Source organism: Vulpes lagopus, chromosome 12 (genome assembly GCF_018345385.1).
Source record: "Vulpes lagopus strain Blue_001 chromosome 12, ASM1834538v1, whole genome shotgun sequence".
NCBI lineage: Eukaryota > Metazoa > Chordata > Mammalia > Carnivora > Canidae > Vulpes > Vulpes lagopus.
Genome location: NC_054835.1, coordinates 61,106,029 through 61,131,585, shown reverse-complemented (window position 1 = coordinate 61,131,585; position 25,557 = coordinate 61,106,029). Strand labels below are relative to the sequence as shown.

Below are 25,557 nucleotides of genomic sequence, written 5' to 3'. Positions count from 1 at the left end.
GTGGCTCAGCGGTTTAGCGCCACCTTCAGCCCGGGGTCCTGGTATCGAGTCCCACATCAGGCTCCCCGCAGGGAACCTGCTTCTCCCTCTGCCTGGGTCTCTGTGTCTCTCGTGAATAAATAAATAAAAATCTTAAATAAATATTGATTCAAAATAAGCCCGATAATACTATAAGCCCCAAAAGGAAATTTAGCTTTTTAGATAAAGGAGTAAAAAGTAATTTCTAAACACTATAGAAGATGAAGTATATGCTTCGGATATTACTAAGCACAACTGTACAACATAAACCTGATAGTTCACTGAAACAAGGACCATTACTTCAGATCACAGACACCTGCATATACAATTGTATCTTTTATGAGTTAATGACAAAAAAAAAATACGTTTTATTCTGGATCACTGCAAGTTTCAAATCTTTGTCTTGAGGTTTTTGGTTTGTTATTTAAATGAAAATGGTCTGTTACTCTTGGAACTCTTGATCTTAACAGTTGCAGAGGTCCAAATCTGAAGAATTTAACAACAACAACAAAAAGCACTATAAATTACTTACTTGTACAGCATTTTCCTTAGTACAAGTTGTTAAAATTGCCACAGAAAATATCTGCCAATTCTAAACACCTAGATGGGAAGTATATCCTTCTATGTTACCCTGTGTTGATTTAATACTTTGGCTATACTGTATATTGTAAAAAAATTATAGGGTTATAAATAACTTATCCGCTAGGCTATAAATCTCACTAAACAAAAAATACAGAAGCAAGCACACAAACAGCTGAGAGATACACTGTAATTTTTCTTTTTTTCCAGTTTCACCTTAAGATCACAAAATTACACCATTTTTATTAGATGTGATGGGCTGAGGACAACAGAAGTGCTCAAATTCACCTTATTCTAACAATGGGGCAATGAAGCACAATGAAAAAGCTGAATTCTAACTGTAAATGTTTTTTTTTTGAAACATAACATTTTCAAATCTGCTTAAATCCAGAGAGATTTTTATTACACAATTTGATTTTTACATCAATAAAATCTTAGATATATAACAATACAGATGAAGGAACAAGAATTTAATTTGTATTGAAATAAATATTAGATATACAAAGCACATAGAGTGAAAAAGGGTCACAATAAATTAAAGTGGAGACATCATTTTGTTCAATCACCAAAGAAAGCCCTTGACACTTCCAATTTCATACCATCAAATTTATCATTCTTGCTGATTTAAGCAGAACACAAAACAAATATGGATCCCAGGGCTTACTTTCACAGGTACCAGCATAGATAATTTACTACAGTGATCCAATTTGGAAATCAGTAGGGACCAGTAAATCGCTGCATAAAAGAAAGAGCGAATGAGGCCCTTTTTCCTTAGTGTCAGCAGGCTATGATTATTATGTTTATTAGATTTTCTTGAAAGGACTTCACATTTTCTCAAATATTCAGGAGAAATATATTTCCACTCTGAGCCCTACATTAGCATTTATGTGCGTTGGTCTTGAATATAGGAGAATGATGAATTTTTCAATTTATTTTATAAATTTATACAGTCTGGATAATATTGGCCTGAAGAGTATAACTCCCCAACCTGTACGGATTAGATATTAAAAATGGATTCAAGAGAGGTTACTAAGAAATGCTGACATACTATCTACACAAATTTTTTAGTTCAATATATCCCATTCTATGGAACACCAGAACTAATGCATTTATAAATCAAGCAGTGTTTTATGACTCTTTTTAGACTTTGTGACCCTTTTACATTTGTTCCAATAAAGACACATCACAAATGTTACCTGCCCAAGACTTTGCCCATTTGGTCTCAACTTACAAATATATATGAAGGCAAAAATTCATGTCAAAAGCAATTGTTCTACTTGGAAGGTACAAAAGAAAATCTAGAATTCAACTGTCATGAACCAAGAAAAAAAAAACTAGTTTAAAAGGATTGAGCATATCAAAAAGTTACTTTCAAGAAGGCTATGAAGGAAAATGTGAGATGACTGGAGCCTTTCCTTCTCCTTTAATGGGATTTAATCTTTAGATTCCAGCAAAGGTATCTACCATTTTTTTTCTTACTAATTCTCTACGAAACAGAATCTGCTTTAGATTTTAAAAATACTGTAATTTTTCTCCTGTCACATCAACTCAAACTGAGTGCAGCTTTCCTATTTGCGCTGCACAAGAGAAGGAGCACTCTAGGGTTCATCCCTCACACAGAAAAAACCAGTTCCTTCTCAGGACCCACCTGAATACCACCTTAGAAGATACGTGTCCAAAATAATTACTAGCGGGAATCCTTCCAAATTTTCTTATCCTTAATACCAGATCCAGCAACACCTTTCCACTCTGAATATTAGAAGAGGGCTGCTCAATTAAAACAAACCCTGGAAACGACTCCTGGATTTACAGACATACTTTTGCCACACTATCTACTGAACTACATCATTATATATATATATGTGTATATACATCATTATATATATATGTGCATATATATATATATATATATATATGCGCACACACACACACACACACATATATATATAGCCTCTGCAGAATTCTAATCCTAGAGAAATTCCACTGTGGCGTAAAAGAGAAACTAGTTGTCTCTGCAACTCAAACTGAATTTACAAGTCTAAGTATCATTCTTGATATAATAACCAAAATATTTCAATATGCTTTTATATTACCACGAAAAGTCTAAATTTTAAGAGACTGAACTGGCCATACCTTGTATACCTACAAAACAACCATGAAAAAATTCTAAGTACCATATTTCTACACACCTGAAAATCAAGGATAAAGAACACTCTTATAATTGATGTATTTAGGTGATTCAGGCACTATTTATAAAGAAAAACAAAACAAAACAAAACAACACAGGGCCCATGATCTGAATGATGCCGCTCCCAAGTGTGGCCTATATTCCCATTTAACTAGAAAGTACACATTACCAGGGCACTTCCTCCAGCTTTTCAACATTTCAATATTTTACTACGATTCCAATATAACCGAATACGTAGTAATGCAGTTTCATTACATTACTATGTACTCACAGTAAATACTTACTAAACATTTGTTGAATTTGGGTAATTACATATTAAAAAGGGCGAAGGGAACCAGGTCCTCAGTCTGGCTGACTCCCGCACCTCTGGTGGCATCGGACCTTCCCTTCCGGGAGGCTCCGAGGCTCCCTGAGGAAAGCCTGCCACCTACCGCTCAGGACCGTGATTGTCGGCTGTGGTTACTTCCTCCCTTGAGGTTCTCATTAAAAGAGGAAGAATCAAGACTGGTCTAAATTTGGGTGGGAGCTTTGAGGCTAGCAGATCCTAGGGGGATCTGGGCCGGCATGGGCGGGGGCGGGGAGGGGGGGTGTTTTAGAGTAACTATTTTAATCAAAATAAACTCCTCAGGACTAGACAAAAGTCTTTAACCACAAATCCCTCAAAATTAATTCCATTCACTCTGATCTCAAACTTTTAAAAAAGTCTCTCGGTTCCACTTATCTCATTACATATACACTCATTTTCCTTTCCACATCAAATAATATTCATGTCCTAACCTTATAAACCTTAATCAGAATTTTTGATCTTGATTTTTAGAAAGAGAATTCTGACAGCTTTACAAAATTCAGTTATAAAACAGATCTCCTAAATTTTTCATAACTTCTGGTTTAATACCACAGCATGCTTTGATTTTCCCTGCAAGGGAGGTTCCTAAATATCTAAATTTAATTACTTGCTTACTTCCAGGAGCATCTACCTTGGTAAATTTTATTCCAAGAAAATGTAAATACAAATTATTATTTAAGAAATTTCTCTTTGGACTGACAAACAGAATTTACTTCATGAGGAATCAAGTATACAAAAAGAATATAGAATTCTTGTTGTAATAAAAGTAGGTTCTATGTTCGGCTTCCACCTGTCCAAGAGGGTTTAATATCTAAAAGTACTAGAAGAACAAACGCATACTGTATCACTTCTAAAGAATTAGATATTCTGGATGTTAACTTTTTTAAACCCAGACGTAAAAATAGGTTCAGCTAAGCTATAGTTTCTCCTATTTCATTCATTCCACATACTGCTACTGTATTTCTAATTTTAATTTGATAGAGGTACCTATTAAACTATCATTCTAGAGCCAAATCAGCTGGTTGCATGTATACGTACTGCAGGATTCCTAACTACAAGCCATGCAAACTAAGTATCTGGTAATGCTCAAATTGTAAAATTTATTTTCATGACTCGAGGAGTATTTTATTTATAAATCAAGCCTTCCATGAAAGAATAGTCCATCAGGAGCGTATCAGAAATATAATCTTGTTATGCAATAAAAAGCCTCAACTTTTAAAGCACAGGGTTTCTAAATTATTAAGTTTTAATATTAAAATTCCTTTTGTTAAAACCAACATGAAATCATTTCCTTTAGGGAAATCTTTCTGACCTAAAGTAATTTCTAAACAGAGGAGGAAAAACTCAGAACAGAGGCATACTCATAGGTCATTAAAAGACAATCATAGTAAAAACAACTCACGAGAAAATTAATAAATGGAAAAAAATGGCAAAATTTGAGTAAGTTCTATACTTTAACTAATAGTATTGTTCCAAGATTAATTTCTTAGGTTTGATAACTGTATAGTTACATAAGATGTTAATATAAGGGGAAGCTTGTAAAAGGTTATACAAGAACTCTCGGTGCTATTTTTGCAACTCTTCTATAAATTTAAAAGTATCTCATGATTAAAAAAAATTGTAGAAAACAAAAAAACTAGTAACTTAAAAATAAATCACTTCAGCTGCCATATTTCTTGATATAATTCAAGACTTAAGTTTTAAAGACATCATTAGAAATCAATATGTTTACTTAACATTATAATCACTTTATTGCTCTAGAAAATTAGTTCTTAAAACCACCAAATTACATATATAGTGATGAGGGGAGCCACACACCCATCCACCCACCCAATCAACTGTATTGCATGAGGCTGGCTTTTCTAACTTAGTAGATAAATATTATACAAAAATACAAAAACAGTGGGTTACAGTCGAGCTATCAAGTAGATGTCACATTTCCAGAGATGGGAAAGTTGAACAAAAAGGAAACTGAGGTTACTGACAAGTATGAATGTATCTGAGAAATCCATTTACATGCAGACAGAAGAAAACTGGTTACAAAAACTATTACTAAAAATTTTGCAGTGTTTTAAACATTCCTAATCATGCAACAGTAATAAAGATCAGAATGAATTTTATAAAGAAGTTGACGGCAGCTCAACAAACAGGATTTAACATATTATACAACTCCAATCACGGCTGCATAATACACCCAATACTCCCAAATTTACCTGTGCATTACAAAATTAAAATGCACACTGTTCCCCCACAATTCCTCCTCCAGCCCCATTCCCAATCAATTATCTTACCTATAAACCTTTCCATTTAACCTTTTAAAAATCAGATTGGATAGGTCACAGTATGTAATCTACAGGATAATCTTCATTATTATTTCAGAACAGACACCAAGCACAGGCATATGCTCAATCTTCAGTCACATTCCTTTCAAAAGACATCTGAACTGCTGCAACTGTCTATGAAAATTCAACCCTAAGAAACCGAGAAAATTGGCAGTCAAGAATCTGATCTAATTCTACTAACTATAGTAATACTAATAATCTATGTGTCCACATTTGTAGAAGGGTTTCCTATTTGAGAAAGGTTACTGAATGGCTCTCTGAAAGGAAAGCTGTAGAACTACCACGGCTTTCTGATGTAAAACAGTAGTGACCCCAGATATTGACCCATTTGGCTAACAAGCTTATAGCTCAGCCTTCTAAAAAATATTCAAAGCCACATTAAGTAGTTATGGAAATAAAATTTTGGAAGGTCATAGTGTAAGATGCATGCAGAATTCCTCTTATAATGGTATATCCAAAATAAATCCTAACAAAGCAGCACAAAATCAATTTAAGAACAATTTGAAATTAAATACAGTGGTAAAGGTTTCTTTTAAAATCATCAACCAAAATAACTGAATGGCAAAAGAATACTGTCTCAAAATATAATGCATTCATGTATGTTAATATTACCATAATGAAATCATGCCAGATATAAATTTAGAGTACCAATTAGGTTCAAAGAAATTTAAGAGCTACTTTTACAATAAGAGAAATAAATGTATTTCATGATAAAGGCACAGCAGCATTTAAAAAAATTTTGATACATTTATCACAAGATAGAAACTTCCTTAACAATGAACAACACAGCACAGTAAAATTTTCTTGGGAATTTTTAAAAGGCTTGGTTTAACATGCCAGGAAAATAATCATGTTTCCACTGAGATGCATTTATGTAAATTATGTAAATTGGATTGAGGTCAGTTTTACACCTGGAATTAACAACCCCCCGAGCAGAAGTACCAACTGCTAAAAATGCTTATTTATACTATATATAACTTAGGTGGATATTACACTACGCAACTGTTGGTGCCAGTCTGCTTATAAAAGCAATACTCTGGAGACAAAGTCTTCTCACAAACAGTGGGCAAGCCGGTTTCATTATTACATGTTCAACAACAATCCTCAGTTCATTAAACAAGGTCCTGCAAAATAAAATAGTTTTCTTTCAGACACAAAAGGAAAAAGAATACAAAGCAAATGCTGATAAAGGAATTCCCCATAGCCACTAAAGAATCTGAAGTAAAAGAAATAACTAGAATGCACTGTAGGAACACACAAAATAAAATTCTCAAAATCCGTATTTGTGTCTTTTGGGGGGTGAGGGAACAGCATCTGATCAATGGTTATCTCCAAGGGCTGAGATAAGGGGTGATTTATACCTTCTTTCTACAGGAGAGTCACATCATTTTCACATTTAATTTTGGTAAATTCACTAGTTTTAAAAAAGAGCAAGAAAGTGAAATTCCATCTATTTTCCTTAAACTATCGCCTTAAACATACATAATGCCTCTCAGAGCTCTCGTCATCTATAAAAGAGGAAGATGGACTTCAGAGTCACCCAGTAAGTTAAGTGAGACAGCAGAGAAGATACTCCGTAAGTGCTATTTCCCGATCAAGCCAGTTCCTGTTTATCTTCAGACTCAAGCCCAACTCCTAACATCTGTGCCTTCTCTATGCCTTCTCTGGTCGTAATGGAACCTGCGGCTTCATCTCCTCCCCCATTCTCTGCCAGGACTCCCGAATCCCCAGTCATGCCGCACTTCTGTGCCCCAAACAGGCCGTCGACTTTAACCGTGCCTGCTGCCTCCAAAGGACCCCTTAGGACCCGCATCACACACACGGTACAGGCTGGCAGACACAAAATCATGCATGTTGGCGAACTGTGATTTACAAGAGCTTTTGAAAGGTCACCCAGAGTAATTCTGATTATTCACTTTTGAGTTTTCACTTTATGTGCTGACTCATCCTGCATAAGACAATTCCTGCTCTACCTTTCTGTATCCTCTGTTATTTTGCTGGTTAGGAAAAAGAAAAGCTACAATTTTAAAAAAGGATATGATATGCTTTCACACAAAGACAGGAAGGAAATCTGTAAGGATGCAACTTTATCCAACCATCTGCCCTTGTATCTACCTGTGGCAGACCACAACTCTCCTAGGTCCCAGGCCAGAAAGGGCTTCCTTTCCTTATCTTGGTCTTCCTCCCCAAGCCCTAAGCTCTTACCTCCTGAATCTTTCAAATTTATCCCTTTTTATTTTACACAGAATTAGTTTAGGCTCTGGACTACTCTCACAGTCTCCAAAGTGGCCCTTCTTTCCCTCTTGCTGAGCCAGTGACACGTCTTCCGGGATATTTCTACATCATATCTCATCACCTTCTCAACCCCTCCATGTTCTTTTTTTTTTTTTTTTTAATTAATTAATTAATTTATTTATTTATGATAGTCACACAGAGAGAGAGAGAGAGAGAGAGGCAGAGACACAGGCAGAGGGAGAAGCAGGCTCCATGCACTGGGAGCCCGACGTGGGATTCGATCCCGGGTCTCCAGGATCGCGCCCTGGGCCAAAGGCAGGCGCCAAACCGCTGCGCCACCCAGGGATCCCAACCCCTCCATGTTCTGAGCTTCATATGCTCCTCCCTCTCATGAAATAAAATCTAAACCCTTTCTTGATCTCTCCCTGTCTTACCTTCCAGGCACAGAGCTTCAATACTTCCCTCTACACTTCCCTAACTCAAGCACCTTGCACTTTCAGGGGCCCCCGTGCCCGAACCTAGACTTCAGAAGGCCTGGCTTCTGGTACCACTTCCTGGGTGAGCTCCCCATCAGCTGCCTCCTTGATCTCTGTGCTCTCATGGGACGGTCACCAGCACACTGACTCAGAGGGTCTAATTCACTCAGCTCTAAGGCTCTAGGAAGCAAGTACTTCAATCCTACATAAACTTATCACCAACACACAATCACTGTCTTCTGAATAACTCTAATGAATAAAACTAGATGGCACCTTGAAAATACACTGGTCAAACCCCTCAGGTTACAGATGAGGCCTAAAGTCAACGGCTTGCCTTAAGGTCATACTGCTAGCTTTTTGGGTTTTTTTTGAGATTTTATTTATTTATTCATGAGACCCACAGAGAGAGGCAGAGACACAGGCAGAGGGAGAAGCAGGCTCCCTGTGGGGAGCCCGATGTGGGACTTGATCCCAGGACCCCAGGATCACGCCGTGAGAAGGCAGACGGTTGCCCCGGGCATCCCCACGTGGCTAGTTCTTTCATCCATGGCTCTACCCCTGGCATGATCTAGACCATGTCTCAGAGCTGCTCTGGAGCAGCAGTGACGACAGAACAGTCAGTGACGATGAAAATGTTTCTCTGTGCTTTCCAACAGTGATCACCAGCCACACATGGCTTCTGAGTGTGTGAAACTGGCTAAAGTGACTCGGGAATTGAGTTTTAAAGTAGATGAATTTTAATTAATTTTTTTATTTAAATGGTCAATGCAGGGCACCTAGGTGGCTCAAGAGTTAAGCATCTTACTCTTGATCTCAGCTGAGGTCTTCGTCTCAGAGTCATGCATTCAAGCCCCAGTTGGGCTCCATGCTGGGCATGGGTTCCGTCGGTTAAGTGTCTGCCTTCAGCTCAGGTCATGATACCAAGGTCCCGCGATCAAAGTGGAAGCCCCTTGTCCCCGGCTTATGCTCAGCGGGGAGTCTGTTTCTCCCTCTCCCTCTGCTCCTCCCCCCTGCTTATATGTGCTCTCTCTTGCTCTGTCAAATAAACAAACAAAAAAAAAAAACCCCAAAAAACAAAATGTAGTTTTTATAGGCTGTTTATCAATATTTTTAAGTGCACATATTTCCCATTACCTTCCCTCTGTTTTGTTTTGTGTGCTTATGCAAGATCTCTGAAAATGCTTATTGGCACGTATTTGTGTTACCCAGATCCACTGCTATCCTTTCCTTTTTTATCCCACTGGATGCTTCTAAAATTTCTCTGATTTAAGGGCAAATGAGAAAATGGGGGTAGAGATTATAAGGGTATAAAACAGTAGAGAAAAACAAATCTGCTGATGAAAATGTGTATGAGGGCAGGGGCCCCAAAGATACTGTTTTCTGAAATGAATACATGTACCAGAATGAAAAAGGGCAAAAACTCACGGAATCAAGTAAAACTGAAGGTTTATTCCTGACTAGGGACTTATTCAGAACCTATGTCTGATGGGGATCCCTGGGTGCCTTGGCAGTTGAGCATCTGCCTTTAGGCCAGGGCGTGACCCCGGGTCCTGGGATCTAGTCCCACACTGGGCTCCCTGTATGGAGCCTGCTTCTCCCTCTGCCTCTGCTTCTCTCTCTCTGCATCTCTCATGAATAAATAAAATCTTAACAAAAAAAAAAAAAAAAAAGAAAGAAAGAAAGAAAGAAAGAAAGAAAGAAAGAAAACCTATGTCTGAACTAAGCTCTGTCTTAGGAAGTACTTTAAGAAAGACATTGTCTAACAGAGCATAAAAACCCCTCAAAACATGAATCAGAATTACTGAAAGAGGAAAATAAATTATGTATTAAAAACACAGCCGAATCTAAGCATTTTTCAAACATTACTTCATTTCACCTCCAGGAAGAGGTTTTCTCCTCCACCAGTGAAGAAATTAAAATTTAAATAACTTGCCTAAAGTTACACACCTGGCAAATGATGGACCAGCATTCAACTTCAGTTCTTTTACTTTTCTCATGAAAATAATGATCACGCTAAAACACTTAATTTCTGACTGAGCTCTACTATACAATGAATTTTAAATTTGTAAACTAAAGCTACGTTAACATTAGCATCCCAGTAACATATCCAAGAAGCTGTTAAAAACCACTATTCGTTTCAGTTTCACTCTAACCTGTGAGAGCACGCAGAACTTACTGTCTCATGTAAGCCTCCATTCCTGAACATTACGGTAACGCATTCAAATATTTCTGCTTCCTCCAAACTACTCTACACAAGTCTATTAGAAGAGTACAATCATGTCCAAGCCATGATTCCTATACATCTAAAAGATAAATGCCAAACTTCTGATCCAGAAATACGAAAAGTTTTACAATTTGGCTCGAATACACCTTGTTAATCTCAGCTACACCCACTTGGCACTCAGGATCCCTGGTATCGCCACACAGGTCCATCCAATGCCCTTCAACATGGCTTGTTCCTTCTTGCCTTTGAACTTGTGTTCCTACTCTCTTCCTACCTAAAATGCTGTTACCTATCCTGTCTATTCAAACACTTTGATTTTCTTGAACAATTAAAATCTCTGCTTTGTGAAACTTTCACGGGCCCTTTTTATCTCCTGGCTCAAGGATCTCTCCTCCCTGTGGAGCACAGTATTGATAAGATACAGCAAACACAAGAGTGCATCATATATTGGTTTGTGAACGCTGTATCCTGAACTACTGTTTCCTTATTATCTGACATATGGTTTTGTTTCTTCAATTAGGAAAGTGCCTTGAGATTGGGACTGATATCTTAGACATCTTTAAATCTCTCAAACTTGAATACTATTTTATTTGATTACTACTTTGGTGGAGATCAAGGTAGATCCCGTCTCAAGTTCTAAAAAGAAATACAACCACCTTCTCACTAACCCTACTAAGGCCTGTAAGCTAAATTTACAAAAAATTATCTCTTGCTTCTTAACTCTAAATTTACAAAAAATTTACAAAAAATTATCTCTTGCTTCTTAACTCTAACATAAAAGCTAAATAACTCTTAAAAGTTATACTCTATTTTACAATACTCTCAACAAATAAAACAGATTTAAATTAATCACCAGCTTACCGACAATATGGATTTCTTCGAGAGGAATATCGAAGAGTAAGAAATCTGTAGTATATAAAAGGCTGGAGCAAACTTCCTTGACCACTGAAATAAATAAATAAAAGGGTAAGAAATATACATTACCAATTCATATGTACACTCTCAAAACTGAAAGCAATTTAACTGAAAAATGTGTGTGCTTTCATTCATTACATGGTCATGGTAGGGGTGCCTGGGAGCTCAGTCAGTTAAGTATCAACTCTTGATCTTGGCTCAGGTCATGATCTCAGGATCATGAGACTGAACCCCGTGTCCAGCTCTGTGCTGGGCAAAGAGCCTGCTTAAGATTTTCTCTCTCCCTCTGCCCCTCCCCACTGGCTTGGTGCACGTGTAAGTGCTCTCTCTCTAAAAATAAAATAAATGGTCATGGTAGTATCTATCATGTCTAAATCAAAGTTTATTTACTTAGAGCACAGGCGCAAGAGCACAAATGGGGGGGAGGGAGACAGATTCCCCATTGAGTGTGGACCCTGAGATCATGACCTGAGCCAAGATCAAGAGTTGGATATGTATCCAATTGAGCCACCCAGGCACCCCTAAGTCAAAGTTATTCTTAAGAAGAAAGTAAGAGTGGCACCTGGCTGCCTCAGTTGGTAGAGTATGTGACTCTTGATCTTGGGGTCGTAAGTGTAAGCCCAAGTTAAGTATAGAGCTTACTTAAAAAGAAATAAAAGAATATACATATGATTGCTAAAGACTAAGACGTTATTGTTTAAATTTTTATAAACATCATATTGATGTATATATTAAGCTTAAAAGCTATTAAATAAATACATCAGAAACTGTATACAGATGCCTGGGTTGCTCAGTCAATTAAGCCTCTGACTTCAGCCCAGGTCATGATCTCAAGGTCCTGAGATCCAGTCCTGCGTCACACTCCTCACTCAGCCCGGAGTCTGACTGTTCTTGTCCCTTTCCCTCTCATTCTGCCCCCATCCCCACTCATGCTCTCTCTCAAATAAATAAAACCTTTCAAAAGATATATGATAAAGCATACATAACAATGCATCATATATTGGTTTGTGAACGCTGTACCCTGAATTATTGTTTCCTTATCATTCAACACTTAGGAAAGTGCCTTGAGATTGGGACTGATGTCCCAAAAAAGAAAATGTATAAATGCTTCTATAATTACTACCAACAAATAATTGTTCATCAAGTTGTGAAACTTTATAACACAGTAAGTGAAAAGTGGTTCATATTATATAAACAAAAAAAAAAAAAAAACTAGTAAAATCACACAGGCTCCTTAGTAAATTTACACAGCTTATTCTATTACTTTGCTTGGTTAAAAAGCACTATTATAATACCCAAGAGCTATATACAAATTTATGAAATTCTAAGTCAAGAATTCTTTTCCTAGGAAAGACTATATGGATTAAGACACTCACTACCAATAACTACAAAATAAATGCATCAATATTTGGATAATTAGGTAGCAGGGTTAAGTATATTATCTTTACTTGATGGAGTGAGTATGCAACTACCTAAAATCTTGATTATGAAAACTATACAGCAACTTTGAAAAATGCAGAATATAGAACTATACATATTATTATATTTTAAACCTTTTGAGTAAGTACTTTAAAGATGTTAATGTGGTTTTTAAAGTTAATTTTCACCTTTTCTTCTAAATTGTGATATTACTTTCATAATAAAAATTTACGTAATTATAAACTAATCACTAAACATTACATCCACTTCCCCCAGAAATTCCTGTGACAAATCTTTAACTCTTCAAATGGAAAAATATACATACTATAGAAAATAATATACAATAAAAAACAAAATTTCTATCCTCCAAGTTAGCTCCTTCAGAGTTCCAGCTTAGGCGCTAATATATCCTTCCAGAAATTCACATGCACAAGTGTATATGACTAACCCTAATACGGTGCTCACTTTATGATTCGCTAAATCCACTTAAACAATTCTAAGAGGGAACTGGCATTATCACTCTCATTTCAAAAATGAAGAAACTGAAGCAGAAAAAAAATCCACATGCTCTTAAATACCCAAACATACCCCAAGATATAAAAGGGGAATGCTTTACACAGTTCTTAACAAATTTTTAAATGTATTATACCTTAAAGATTATCTCCATCACAACATATAAATTTACCTCATTCTTTTTTACAGCTTCAAGCAGTTCATCTTATGCATTACTATTATGTAACAAGTGCTCTACTAATAAAGCTACAAAGACCTCATCCTTTTATGTTTTTTTTACACTCATGTTCATGTATATGTAAGATAATCTCACAGACTTTACCTCATTTTTAAATACAAAGCTTGAAGCATTACTGTGAAAAACATAACTTAATGAAGCCTTCTAATATTAGATTGTTCTTCTATCATGAAGGGAGCAACTAAGGAATAATGATTCGAAGTTATTTTCATTTTATAGTTTGTGTTATATGCGAGTGACATCAAAGCATCAATAGCTTTAGGGACTGAATAAGACATTATAATCTTACTTTTTAGAATAACAAAGTGATTTCTCTATTTAAATATTTCCGGTAAATTCTCATCTCTTTTACAATAATCTTGAAAATTAAAATCAAGTTATTTTAAAGTTTAACTTCTTTAAATGTGATATCAATGTTCAAGAGTCTAAGTCAATGATTACATCAACTAGAATCCAGGTCCCTAACACCCAACAAGAAGTCTTTTCACTGTGTCATTCTGGAGCACATGTGGTGATCCTGGAGTTTCCAGAGAAAAACATTACTTAAAAGAATGGGACAAGTAACTGTTATTTATGAGGAAATCTGTAAAACTCAGTTACCAGCTTACAGCCTGCTAAAGAAAAAAATGAGACATGCTAAAATCTCACTAATTAAGGCAATGCACATTAAAATGAACAAAAATAAGTCTTTATAAATTAATGAGCTTATGGAAAATAGAGAATACAGACGTCTTAGGGGACAATGTGCCACGGTCCATTAAATATACAGTGCACTTAGCTTAAACTGAGCAAAATCAATTCTGGTTTAAAGTAAACAGAGGCCTAAAATATAGGCAGAAAGGTAAAAAGAGGGGCACGTGGCTGGTTCAGTTGGAGCATGCAACTCTTGATCTCAGGGTCCTGAGTTTGAGCTCCACATTGAGGGTAGAAATTACTTTTTTTTTAAAAAAAAAGATTTTATTGATTCATGGAGACAGAGAGAGAGAGAGAGAGAGAGGCAGAGACACACAGGCAGAGGGAGAGCAGGCTCTATGCAGAGCCTGACGTGGGACTCGATCCAGGGTCTCCAGGATCACGCTAAACCGCTGCGCCACCAGGGCTGCCCAAGGGTAGAAATTACTTAAAAGGTAAAAAGATGTTTACTCCATCAATATTTGGAAAAGCAAAAATTTGGAAACAAATGTTTCCCCATCAACAAGGGAACAGGTAGTGAAATGCAGCCTATTTATATGACTGAACACTACACAGTCATTAAATGGAAGAAAACAGAGTTGTTATCTATCAACGTTTATAAATAGGTCATGAAAACATACTAACTTTTTTCATATTAACTGAAAAAAAGCAAGATGCAGGTAACTGATCCATTAGGACACTTCTGATGCAAAATAAAAAAATGAAAGAAACCAAACCCCACACCATAGTAGTATGTATTTTCTACATATCTATATAAGTATTTTTATTTGGGATCCCTGGGTGGCGCAGCGGTTTGGCGCCTGCCTTTGGCCCAGGGCGCGATCCTGGAGACCCAGGATCGAATCCCACGTCGGGCTCCCGGTGCATGGAGCCTGCTTCTCCCTCTGCCTGTGTCTCTGCCTCTCTCTCTCTCTCTGTGTGACTATCATAAATAAATAAAAAAAAAAAATTAAAAAAAAAAATAAGTATTTTTATTTTATTTATTTTTTAAAGATTTTATTTATTTATTCATAGAGACAGAGAGAGAGAGAGAGAGAGGCAGAGAGAGAAGCAGGCATCATACAGAGAGCCTGACGCGGGACTCGATCCAGGGTCTCCAGGATCACGCCCTGAGCTGCAGGCGGCGCTAAAGTGCTGTGCCACCGGGGCTGCCCTATATAAGTATTTTTAAAGTACTACATGCATGTACACATAAGGAGGAGGAGACGACAGAACTGCAACAATGGTTCATGGTAAAATAATATTTGGCTTTTATCTATAATGTCCTCTTATTGGAAAAATTTAAAAAGCTATAATCCAGGCAGAAATGTAGTTCTATTTTTTTTTCCTGCTAATTTGATTTTTTTCCCCCAATTGGCTTTTAAGCAGTAATTTTTTTTCCCACAACAAAGAAGATAAACACATTAATAGAGACAGAGAAGAACTTCTGAATTGGTAACCAAAGCTTATGCCATTTAAACTGCTCCTCCCCTTTCTTTTTTTTTTTTAAAGTTTAATTTTAATCACCCGGTGCTCATCCCAAGTGTACTCCTCGATTCCTATCATCTATTTCACCCATCTCTCTAGAAATGTAGTTTTAAAACTTAAATGCAAGAATTTTGATGGGGAGGGTCAATACTAGCCTGATGTTCTAATTTTTACATTACTTCTATGACTAAGATACAAACAAACATAGAGGTGTTGGTAGGCGACTATTAATACCAGACCATAATTTTTCTAGGAAAAAAAATCTAAATAATGGCAGAATGCACTAACCTAGGCTTCTCAAGATTCAAAGGCAGCAGTTCTAAAATTAATTTTCAAAATGTTAAATGGTAAATCACAAGGAATGATAAATAAGACAAGCTCCTAGGTTTACCATAACGTCTCACATTCTCCACAATAAAATGAAAAAATGGTGGCTTAGATCAATCTAGCTCTGCACATCAGTATCTACTTTAACAGATTTAAGCAGGATAAAATTTGAGTTAATACATTTATTATGTTCATTTAGTCATCTGCCTCTCAAAACAAATATGTTTTTATTCTTACCTAAAAAGCATAAAAACTGTAGCAGGCATCAAGAATATTTCATTACAAGCAATGAATTTCAGGATATTCTGTTGATTAGCACTTAATTTATCCAAGATAGATCTCAGCAGAGGTAAACTATTTGAACCCTTTGCCTGAAACATAAGAAAATAAATATTAGAAAGAATGAAGCATTTTTGATTACTCAAAAATTTGTTTTAGATAAACAGCATACCCAACAGGTAATACAACTAAAAGACGATTATTTTAGAAATGGTAATATAATTAAGTTTACAAAATAACGTAAAAGTATATTTTCCTGCTTTGTTGATTTTGTGTATTTGAAAAATAAAAACACTATAGATTATTTCACACACACAAAAAAAATGCAGGTTATTTCTATCTAACTATGAACAAAATCAGACTACCTAGTAATAAGGTATTTGTGAATCCTTAGCTAAATACAAAGTAGAAATTAAAGTCCAATTACCGCTGTGACCAAAGAACTATGGAGATAAAGAAAAAGGGCAACACAAAGCAAACATTTGGGTATTTTAATTTAAATGTCAGTGCATATGCAGTCAATCCACCTGGGACACTTAGTGAGGCTTAATGTTTAATCCAGGAATAAGAAAATATTTTAGGAAAGTAGCAGTTCTGAACATTAAATGTAAAAGAAATTCAGTACACTCTACTTACCTGGTTCTTAAAATTAAACAATGACAGTACAAGAGATCTATGACAACTTACCAAATAGAAAAGATATGATTAAAAAAAAAATCTATTTCAAACTTGAGAAATTCTCTGGGAACTGAGAGGTATTCTACAATACTTTTAAAATGTATTTTGCAGGGAATGAAGGAAACTTTTGTGACAAATGCCAAAATGCCTTAGAACTCAAATTCATGCCAACAGGAGTCAAAAAAACAGCTTTACTTACATCAAGGACCTTTTTCGTGTATGTGGCAGCATGAAGCAAAGAGAACAAGAAGACTGGAAAAATACTCACTGAAGAAAACAATTAAGGAAAATATCCAACACGTATCAAGTATTTTGTAAAACAGGCTTTGTATTATGCCCCATATTGAGCTGAACCAGCATCTGCTAAAAAGACTTGTTTCACTTTGTAACCATATGAAGTTTTTTTCCTACCTGTAAACAATTTCATTTTCTAAAGCTCATAATTTATTAAGAAAATTAATAGTGAAAAGTTTTTTTCTATTAGATAATGAAATATTAATAAACATCTGCTGTATCTAATCAAAATCTAGAGCACCTAGAAGAAACCTTAAATATTTATTACAGCTTTTAACCCCACAATGGCCATCCTGGCCAGAATAATTTGGCCTTCAAATATAAAGACAGTCTCTTATACTACTTTCCTCATCACAATTGCTTAGGAAAGAGTCTGGGGTAATGGTTTAAAAGGTACTTCTTCAGGGGCGCCCTGGCTGGCTCAGTCAGTAGAGCATGGGACTCCATCTCAGGGTCATACTTGATCTCGGGGTGGTACGTTCAAGCCCCACATTGCAAGCAGAGTTTACATAAAAAAAAATAAAAATCCTTTAAAAAGTACTTCTCCAATTTTCCTCAACTAACGATCTTACATTATTTCTTTCCTACAAGATCCCCATTATCTCAAGACACTGTACCTATCGAGCTTATACAGTTCATAAATTCTCAATCTGTACAAGTAAAAAGTGTGTATTTGGGTTTGTAGACACTTAACTGAGAGTCTCATCAGTTTAATTACAGACATGTAGTTGAGTTCAACTGTTTGGCTTTATGTCATGGATAAATATGCTATTTTCATTCAGCTTTTTGAAAAATGGAATGTTCCAAAGACCCTATTTATCCCAATTTCTGCCAGGTTGATAACAACAACAACAAAACTTGTCAAATAACTTTCATAAAATGATATAGACTGTTAGTCCACTTTGAATGGCAAAAATACATGCCCTAAAAGTATCTGCAGATTCTGGGGTGCCTGGTTGGCTCAATCACTAAAGTATGGGACCTGATCTCAAGGTCATGAGTTCAAGTCCCATGTTGGGTGTAAAGTTTACTTAGAAAAAATAATCAAAAAAATCTTTAAATTGCCCTCATTTAAAAAATATTTATCTGCAGTTTTTAAGAAATGAACCATTATCTTTTTCTAACAAAAAAGCTTTCACTAACTGAAAGCTTTGCTGTGGTGGGAAATGGTGATTAGAATGCACTAGGAATTCCAAATTCATTACCACATAACTCATTAAGATCCAAAAGTGCCTAATTTCCAAATGGCAACCAAAACACTGACTTATACCCAAGGATTAGAATTTTCCTAATTAGTATCCTGACCAATTCTTCCCTGACACTTACAAGAATTAAGTAAAATGCCAACTTCCTCAGTAGAGACCATGTATATAGCTTAATAGATCCCTTTGGAACAGATGAAAGCTGCCAGCCTCTCCTCTCCAAGGCCACTGTAAAATTCTGTTGTTTCTTCAATAGTTAAACTCCAAAACATATCTTAATTTGAAGCCTATTCAGTAAAGCAATGCAGGTAATGAAAACAACCCTGAATGGACAGTCAAGATACCTGGGTTCCAATCATGGCTGACACTAACTTCACTTGCTAGACCACTTTCATCAAAGCTAGATTTTGCTCCCTCTCCCCTGCTCACTTCCCCTGCCCACAAATAAATCTTAAAAAAAAAGGGGGGGGGAGGGGAGGTGTCAGGGTGTCTGAGTGGATTAAGTGTCCAACTCTTGATTTAAGCTCAGGGCATGACTTCTGGTCCGGCTGGGTCATAGGATGGAACCTGTCTCCATGCTCAGCAGGGAGTCCAGTGGAGATTCTCTCCCTCTTCCCGTCCCCCTCAACTCATGCTCTTTCTAAAATATTTAAAATTTAAAAAGCTAGTTTTCTAATGAGTGTTTTACTTCTAGCATTCTATAGTTCACAAATCCTTGATAAGAGATTCATAACTTAGCTTTCAATGTCACTTTTCAACTATTTAGAAAATAGAAAGGGTGAAAAGTCTACAAGTTAAACTTTAAGTACCTATCCCTGTTAGAGCAAGGACAGTATCACCTTTGTAAGACCAAAGAACAGAACACAACTTTGTAACATGACCCTGGGATCACCTTCACTGACTAACAATACTCAAGTGCTTTAAGAATCAGACTAGTATTTCCTATCAGTTACTAGTTTAGACTATTTCTACTACTACTACTACTCCCCAACCTCCACCCCTAACGTTAAGAATTTAAGGAACAGGAAATCCTTAATCTTCAACATTCCCATAGAGAGTGGCTAGCAAATAACCAATTGCACAGAACAGGAGAGAGGCCGTCTTAACTGGTCATGAGCCTCCTTTAGCATCCACTCAGGAGTCACTCAACAAAACTCACTGACCACCTGCCATGTGGATTGCTTCGTCGTGGTACAGAAATACCTCAAAACTATACCTAAGTGTTACTCATACATTAACCGTAGATTAGGTAAACCTGTTAGGCCAGACAGACCTTATCAGCTTTACTATGTACTTGCCAATGTGGCGTCAGGCCAAGTTATTTGAAACTCTTAGAGCCTCAGTGTCCTCATCGAATATGCTGCCTGGGGCTCCTCTCCTGGGTGCTTCAATCGGGTAACACTCGGCCTCGGCCTTCACGCAGGTCAAGATCTCAAAGTCCTGGGACCCTGCTCCTTGGGAAGTTGGCTTCTCCCTCACCCCACCCTCACTCGCACGCTTGCGCTTTGGCAAATAAATAAAATCTAAAAAAAATTTCTGACTTTTTTCAGTGTTGCAAGGATTAAGTATGTCAGGTTTGTATATGCTGACAAAATAAGTACTCAAAAAATTTGTTACCTATTCTCTTTTCCTTAAGACTTTTAAAAAACCTATTTAAAATTTGATACTTCACAGAGAAAAGTATTATTTAAATAGGTAATATTTAGCCCTAGAGACACATTTCACTGTGTTTTCCGTTAGCTGAGTTATGTATACACACGTATGGTTTAGGAGTAGATCAGATGTATCAGACATAGTCAAGAATCCTTAAGAGCAGCACTTAAAGCACAAAACACTTTCCTGTGGGACACAGGGACCACAGGGGGACAGTAGTATTAAAATGATCAAGAAACTCTGGTCACTCTTTTGCCTCACAATGCACATTAGCACATCAAAGTCCTACAGTAAAGAAATTCAAACTGTTTAATCTAGTGTTTCCCAAACAAAATAAACTGCGACCTTCCTCCCCAACCCTCCCCACCTTTTGAGAAAACCTGTTATGGTCCAACACACTTTTGAAATGAGATTCCAAATGTGTTAATTTTCATTAGCTCCAAAGATTATCCATTTTCTACTCTATCAACAGTAAATACTAGTATTTTTATTATATTTATTAATTATCGTATTTTCTGTTTAAATAAGTTGTTCTTTGATGAATTTCCATTTGTTTCTAGCTCACTAGGAATTGAAAGAGCTGAGGATTTTTTTTAAGCAAGACATATGGACAATTTCCCAAAGATATGAATTAAATATTAAAATAAGTCTTCCATAATCTTGTGCTTTGAATCCGAAGTTTAAAATATCCATTGCTAATAGAGAAGCTTACAAGAGGGAAGAACAAAGATACAAAATTAAAATTCCCACATCAGCTCTTCAAATTTAGATTTCACATCTTAGAGTCAGAAATTCTTACACTAACTCTATCTTCATTTAAATCAAGTGTCAACCACCCAGCCAACCCAGGCTTCACGGAAACCCTCCTTGCTGAACCCTTCCTATTGCAAAGAAATAACAAGAGATTCCCTGTACACTTGATAGGCAACCTCTCTGTCAAAAAGGCACAAAAAAAGGATACTTGTAACAGGGTAGGAATTGACAAAAATGAGTGAGTACAGCAGGTAGTGGCAGCTGTCTTCTAATAGAGCCTGGGCCAGGAATGCTCTGCTTAACTGGAAATGTGGTAATCTTTGGTGCAGCCTCAGAGCACTGGTAAGAGCATTTGCCAGTAAAGCACGCTGGTAAAAGCTTGCAGCTTCATGCAACCTGCAAATTACCAGAGGAAAGGTTATCCTGAGACCTGACAACTATCATGTCTCTTCCTCCTTTGTGGATTGCATCATAATTGCACAAGACCCAAATCTCTTGTCAGTAGAAAAAAATTATTTGAACCTATTATACCTTAGAGGTATCACTTCATATATATACCCGACTAAATTTTATAAAGCAGTCATCTTCCTTTTAAAGCAGTCATCTTACTATTAAGTCAAAAAATCAAAAATGAAAAAAATAGGAACTCTCATCCCTACACATCCGCTTTCTGATTTTCAACATGATGTTCAGCTTTCACAAAGCACACAACATAAGATATTCCTCCAGTTGATACTATTAGTGGGTTATTAGCACTTAAAGGAGGAGACCTGCGTTTTATCTGTTCCAGAACCTTTTGCAGTTTAACGAGTCTTGCACATAAAAGGCAGTCCATAAACACCAAACAACTGAGTATCAAAGGCAGAACATCCGTGTAATACATACCCAAGAAGAGGCAGGACAAACAAAGCAGAACAGTAAACTGTGAACAAGCGAGAAAGCCACATTGCTGTGTCCAGCTTATTGGTCATCATGAATTGCTAAATTTAAAAAGAAAAATATTGTGGTAAACTAAGCCAGCAAATTATCTTCCCAAGGATGAAGATAACATAGTCTTCTTCATATTCACAATGTTTTAACAACCCCGCAGCGATTATTTAAGACCATTAAATGAGAACTCCTAAGGCAATTGTTTCGACTATACACTCAGTAACACCTCCAAAAACCTTATGGCATTGATGTAGAAGGCAGTGGAAGTACTTTTTTTTTTTTTTTTTTTTATGATAGTCACACAGAGAGAGAGAGAGAGAGAGAGAGAGAGAGAGAGGCAGAGACATAGGCAGAGGCAGAAGCAGGCTCCATGCACCAGGAGCCCAACGTGGGATTCGATCCCGGGTCTCCAGGATCGCGCCCTGGGCCAAAGGCAGGCGCTAAACCACTGCGCCACCCAGGGATCCCGCAGTGAAAGTACTTAAATAGAAAAATATCAGTTGATATTTTAAAAAATAAAGATTAAAAAAGAAACCTGTGAACAGAAACTAACTACAATTGTCTCTATTCCTCCAGCACTTATAATCCTGGCTTCACTTATTTTAAAAGAACTTTAAATAAGAACTAATTGCTCTCAAGAGAACCATAATGCCTATTCTTAGAAATCTCAAATTCAAATAGGTAAGTTTCAGATCTGAGTAAAAAGCCAGTTTGGATTAAATAAACCTTACAAAGGAAAAATGTAAAACATGGTAATAATCACTCACTACCCAACTCATTAATCTATGGAGAATTTGCTTATGTACATATGACGGCCTTCTCTAAGTGTTCAAAATATGACTGTCAAATATTAAATAGTACCTGCCTCTTCAATTTTATGACTTCTTCATCCCCTTGGAAGCTGCCCCACACATCTTACCTTGAATATTTCAGTGGCCCTAAATTAAACTCCCTTATACAACTTTATTCTCCATGTTTTCTGTCTTTATCTTTGCCCCTGCTATGTTTGTCAAAGATGGATCCATTATCATCAACAGAATCACTTAAAATCTGTTTTCCCATTCAAAATGTGTCTTGTAAAAAAAAAAAAAAAAGTGTCTTGTAAGTGGCTTTTACATTTTTTGATAGAATTTACATTAATAATTTTTACATCAACATCTAATACAGATATACATAAATATATAAACTTCTATAAAGAAATTTCACAAAATAATACTTATCTTTCCTATGTAATGGATTTTGGTATTTTGTATTCTAATGTTTTAGAAAGACTTAGTGTTTTCACTAAATGGATTTCAAAACACACTAGTGAATCGTAACGTGAAGCCTAAAACATTAAGCAGTCTAACTTAATTATCTTTTGAAAAATATAAAAACCTTTTGGGAAAAAAAGCAAGCACATTTTAAAATCAAAAGATGTTTCGCTGCATGTCTTTTCAACAATATGCAAGTAATTATTCTATCCAAACCTACTACATTGTGACTCCTTTAAATTTAAATGATCACCCTAGTCAAGGGGAAGAATGAATCTAGCTTACTGTACTCAGGTTCTCCACAAATACTCAGATTTTACATCATGGTCTGAAATCTAATTTTAAAACATGTTCTTTAAAGATTTTATTTATTTATTCATGAGAGACACAGAGAGAGAGAGAGGGGCAGAGACACAGGCAGAGGGAGAAACAGGCTCCATGCAGGGAGCCTCCATCCCGGGTCTCCAGGATCAGGCCCTGGGCTGAAGGTGGCACTAAACCGTTGAGCGACGGCTGTCCCAAAACACGGTCTTTAAAATCGATTAGCTTAAGGACACCAGGCTGGCTCAGGCAGTGGGACACGTGACTCTTGATCTTGGGGTCATGGGTTCAAGCCCTACGTTGGGTATAGAGATTGCTTAAAAATAAAAATCTTGGGATCCCTGGGTGGCGCAGTGGTTTGGCGCCTGCCTTTGGCCCAGGGCGCGATCCTGGAGACCCCCGGATCGAATCCCACGTCAGGCTCCCAGTGCATGGAGCCTGCTTCTCCCTCTGCCTGTGTCTCTGCCTCTCTCTCTCTCTGTGTGTGTGTGACTATCATGAATAAATAAAGAAAAAATTAAAAAAAATAAAAATAAAAATCTTTTTCGGAATTCTTGGGTGGTACACTCGGTTAAGTCTTGACCTCAGGGAGATGAGCTCAAGCATGAGTTGGGCTCCGACTTCAGCGCAGAAGTCGGAGCTGGTTAAGTCTCCCTCTTCTGCCCTTCGCCACAGTATGCGTGCATGCTCCCACTCTCTCTCTAAAGTAAATCAATCTTTAAAAAAAATAAACAAAATAAAATCTTTTTAAAAAATAAATATGTGTCATTTTGCACTCTGTGTATCTGCATTTCAATACATAATAGAAAAGGTTTAAAAAGTTTATTGGTTTACACTTTTAAGAGTCAACAGCCCAGTCATGTTATAAATAGTACGGGCAAAAAAAATCACTGAAATTTTGGGTGAAAACCTACCCAGGTGAAAAGCTATCCACTCAGTCTCAAAGTATCATGCCAGAGAATACTTTTTAATCACAAAAGAAAAAAGGTGTGTTTACAATAGTCTGGTAGATGCCACTTAAACCAAATTGTCAAACTTATCTGCGATGATAAGATAAATCAACATAAAATGCTTCCTCATATATCACACTGAAAATGATAGAATAGCATTTATGTACTATTCCTGCCTTGACTTGAATCTAGTCACAGGGGAAAAAGCAGGCAAGTTCAATTTGAAAAACAAAGCAAGCCTGAACTCCTGACAGTCAAAATTGCATGAGGAGGGCAGCCCTGGTGGCTCAGCGGTTGAGCATCTGCCTTCAGCCCAGGCTGTGACCCTGGGGTCCCGGGATCGAGTCCCGTGTCGGGCTCCCCATGTGGAGCCTGCTTCTCCCTCTGCCTGTGTCTCTGCCTCTCTCTCTCTCTGTGAGTGTCTCTCATAAATAAATAAATAGATAGATAAATAAATAAAATCTTTAAAAATAATAATAATAATAAATAAATAAATAAGGAAAAAGTAAGCTGCTCAATTCATATATTCACGGTGTTTAAAAATCGGAGAGCAGTGACGCTTTGGGTACAAATTAATTAGCAGGCAGGTCTGCGTGTTACGCACAAAGTATATTCACGGAAGCCCAGCATCCCTCTTCGTACGGACAGAAGGACAAAGTGACAAAAGGGGGGGGCGGGGATCTTAAAAAAAAAAAAGACCGCTCCCCGCCACTCCACGTAGCCCCGCCCACAGCCCCGCCCCCATGCCCACAGCCCCGCCCCCGCGCAGTTAGCATCCCGCGGCCGGAAGCGGCCGAGCCGGCGTGACGGCGCCCGGCGGAGGAGGCCAGGCAGCGAGGCCCGGGAGCGCCCCCCACGCACCCCGACCCGACCCGACCCGACCCCGAGCGCTCACTCACCACGGCGCCCGCCCCCTGGGGGCCGTTCGGGGCCGCATCCGCCATGGGAGGCCCACAGCCGCGTCCGGGACCCTGCAAGCGGGGAGGGAGGAGAGGGGGTCAGCGCGGGGCCGCGCCCCCGGGGCACCTGCCCGCCGCGCCCGCCGCGCCCCCGAGCCGCAACGGAACAGTCGCGCCCGCCCCCGCGGAGCGCCCCGAGCTGCCGGGGAATACCTGCACCGCAGCACCGAGCGCCAGCCGGGCTTCTAGAAACACCGGCGAGAGGCGGAGCTTCGGAGCAAGACCCGACACGGCCGGTCCGACGCCGCCGGCCCGCGGTACTGCCCGACCCGGAAGTGCTCCTTTCACTTCCGCGGCGGAAGAGG

The 25,557-nt window shown here is 37.7% G+C and overlaps 1 protein-coding gene across 2 annotated transcripts; it reads right to left on the bottom strand.

Annotated features, from left to right (window-relative positions):
• Positions 1–771: 771 nt before the first annotated feature.
• Positions 772–25,549, bottom strand: TMEM33 (transmembrane protein 33). Of its 2 annotated transcripts, XM_041725470.1 has the most exons (9): positions 25,406–25,549; positions 25,193–25,264; positions 21,725–21,819; positions 21,048–21,235; positions 17,137–17,204; positions 16,218–16,351; positions 11,270–11,353; positions 6,477–6,597; positions 772–5,603 (listed from the first exon to the last, which is right to left on the bottom strand). In XM_041725470.1, exons 2-9 carry the CDS (start codon positions 25,235–25,237, stop codon positions 5,598–5,600), a joined length of 741 nt encoding a protein of 246 aa, XP_041581404.1. In that variant the 5' UTR covers positions 25,238–25,264; positions 25,406–25,549; the 3' UTR covers positions 772–5,597. The 2 variants fall into 2 exon arrangements, with proteins under 2 accessions (XP_041581404.1, XP_041581403.1); XM_041725469.1 differs by having other exon boundaries at positions 772–6,597; positions 25,406–25,548.
• Positions 25,550–25,557: the final 8 nt, after the last annotated feature.